Source organism: Ostrinia furnacalis, unplaced genomic scaffold (assembly GCF_004193835.3).
Source record: "Ostrinia furnacalis isolate ACB-3 unplaced genomic scaffold, ASM419383v2 OfSCF3544, whole genome shotgun sequence".
NCBI lineage: Eukaryota > Metazoa > Arthropoda > Insecta > Lepidoptera > Crambidae > Ostrinia > Ostrinia furnacalis.
In genome coordinates, this window is record NW_021133783.1 from 524,831 (window position 1) to 527,525 (window position 2,695).

Here is a 2,695-nt window from a genome sequence, read left to right on the forward strand (position 1 = left end):
TTATTAGTAAGGGCGTAAATGTATTATACTCGTAACTGGGTAGGTGATAACAAAATATTAAATTACTTTTATCGACAATCGATATCTAACAGCCTTAACCCCATCCCTGCTTTCAAGTTTCTTAAGCATTTCTAACCTTGGTCAAATGGATTGCATTTGAGACGATCTTGAGGACGGGTATGTGTAATTAAATAATTACATGAAAGCCTTGTCAGATGGATGGAAGTTCTGAAGTGGGATAGGAATCTTTGTCTATATGCGCTAAGAAGAAAAAACATTAGTTTGTAGCTCTATCAATTTTTTAGCAATTGGCCCTTTCTTTGTTGTTTGTTTGTTCTATTGAGTATAGTCCGTTTTTTTCTAGGTTTCGTTGTTTTAGAAATGTTTGTAACTTTTATAGTAACAACAATATAAGCGAAAGAAAACTTTATCCTTACAAACCCAAAAGTAAATGTAAAATCCCTTTACTAGGTTCTTGTTAAACCTTGCCTTTAACTTGCCTTGCCATAACTTAACGGCAGTGGCCGTCACATGCGTCACATTTGCGTACGTCGTTAGCATAATACTTATACATCATTAGATTCAATCTCACCGCCCGTTAACGTGGGTGCAGCAACCACAGCCTACTGGTTGTAACGGTTGACAAATAGTACAGTTGCTACAAAGTTTTCGAAAATATAGTTATTTATTTGTAGAGGCTGAATAGTGACTTTTTATACCTTTGTTTCAGAGGTATATCCAAAGTCAGATATTTGAAATTAAATGTACTTAATAGGTACACAAAGGTACACCTAAACACCCTAGCTGTCTTTTTATGACCGCCTGTTTATTACTTCCATGAAATGCACATTGCTGCCTAGATTTCCGCCCAAGGGGATATGCTGGCTAGTTTTCCGCCCAAAGGAATATGCTGCCTAGCTTTCCACCCAAGGGATATGCTGATTAGTTTTCCGCCCAAAGGAATAAGCTGCCTAGCTTTCCGCCCAAGGAGATATGCTGCCTAGTTTTCCGCCCAAAGGAATAAGCTGCCTAGCTTTCCGCCCAAGGAGATATGCTGCCTAGTTTTCCACCCAAAGGNGTGCAACTGCACTTAATAGTACTATGTAAAACGGTACAGTCGTGTGGTACAGGGTGTGAAGCTGAGCGTCGTCGATCTTGATCGGAGTCTGCATCATGATTTTGTCTTGTATACTATGTAGTTCTTGCAGGTTGATCGAGTTTAAGTTCATATGAGATGATATCTTGACTTGTCCTTCTACATCAAATGGTATCTCAGTCAGTTTGAGAGGCTGTCCTTTTACCTCATCATTGTCGTTTGTTATAGTGAATTCCGCAGTTTTCAGGTGGCAGCCAACGGGGATGGTGATGAGATAGCTTCCCTGGAGCGTATTGTAGTCTTGTCTTGAACAGATGAGCTGGACCTTGGTGGGATGTGGGAACGACAGGACATAATGCTGGTCGTCCAATTNTAGTTTTCCGCCCAAAGGAATAAGCTGCCTAGCTTTCCGCCCAAGGAGATATGCTGCCTAGTTTTCCACCCAAAGGGATATGCTGCCTAGCTTTTCGCCCTAAGGTATTCGTTTATCAATGTTATTTGTACAAGTAACGAGATTTGTGTCCTTGTTTAATAGTAAGTACCAACTCGATATTTAACTTGCTCTGCCCTCACGAAAAAAAAACTTATTTTCTCATTGTGCTACACTGTGTCTTTCACTGTTTTAATCCGTCCCGTTGTTGTGGGCTGGCTAATTTGCATGCTAATAAAGTGCGTGAGCGGAAAATTCGGTCCCCACAAATATGGACTTAATAATACTCGTAACGTGCGCCAGGTGACTTTCCGGGACAATAAAAAAGATTGGTGCATCTATAATTTAAGGAAAACAGGATGCTTTAGTAACCATTGCTCATAACGTGTATTATTATTGACTTTCGGAGAGCAATTTTGTATCCAATGACTTCCTCCTAAGGGCGTCTAAAGAAGAATAAAGACAAAAAAGAAGTGGTCTAATACAGAAACAATAAAATTTATTTATGCATGAAACCATAATGCAAACCACTATTAACTGTAGTCATTTAATCAGGGGGAAAATGCAGTTCGACATTGCACGAATACGAAACTAGGTAGATAAACTTGTACCGCAGGTAGGTACATACCAGTAAAAGTCCTTATACTTGGTAATCTTTAAGCATGTCTAGGTTTAGATCAGTGGGTATATGTATAACAAACAATTTATCAACATATTCAGTCGTACAACGGCTCGTCTAATGTAAAAGATACGACGGACTGATAAAAAGCCGGTTTGCCACTTGCCACTGAAGCAGAGACACATTGTAACAGATATCTTTGTTCCAGTTTAAAATGCCTCATACGTTATAATCCGTCAAGCGATTCAATTAATCAGCACAATACGGCACAAAACAGAATTTTCAGGGTCTCTGCCAGCTTACATGTTACCGATCCGCTGTCAGTGCGAATAAATGGAAATTAATGGTTTCGCACCAGCACCCGTTGCTGCTTGGACATAAAGCAAGGACAAAGAGTAACTACACTTTTTGATCTTTATCAAAACCAAACTGTGTGAAGTCGGTAGCTTTGAAAGTCTAAACAAGAGGTTAAGTAAGTACAGGCTTTGTTTTCAGTTTACTATTATTAACTTAGCATGATTTTACATTCATTTGCTGTATAATAGTGCTC

General features: G+C 39.2%; 1 protein-coding gene across 1 annotated transcript; it reads right to left on the reverse strand.

Moving 5' to 3' along the window:
- Positions 1-1,058: 1,058 nt before the first annotated feature.
- Positions 1,059-2,190, reverse strand: LOC114357907 (uncharacterized). The gene is made up of 2 exons (XM_028311705.1): positions 2,173-2,190; positions 1,059-1,526 (listed from the first exon to the last, which is right to left on the reverse strand). Exons 1-2 carry the CDS (start codon positions 2,188-2,190, stop codon positions 1,059-1,061), a joined length of 486 nt encoding a protein of 161 aa, XP_028167506.1.
- Between the last annotated feature and the right edge of the window lie 505 nt (positions 2,191-2,695).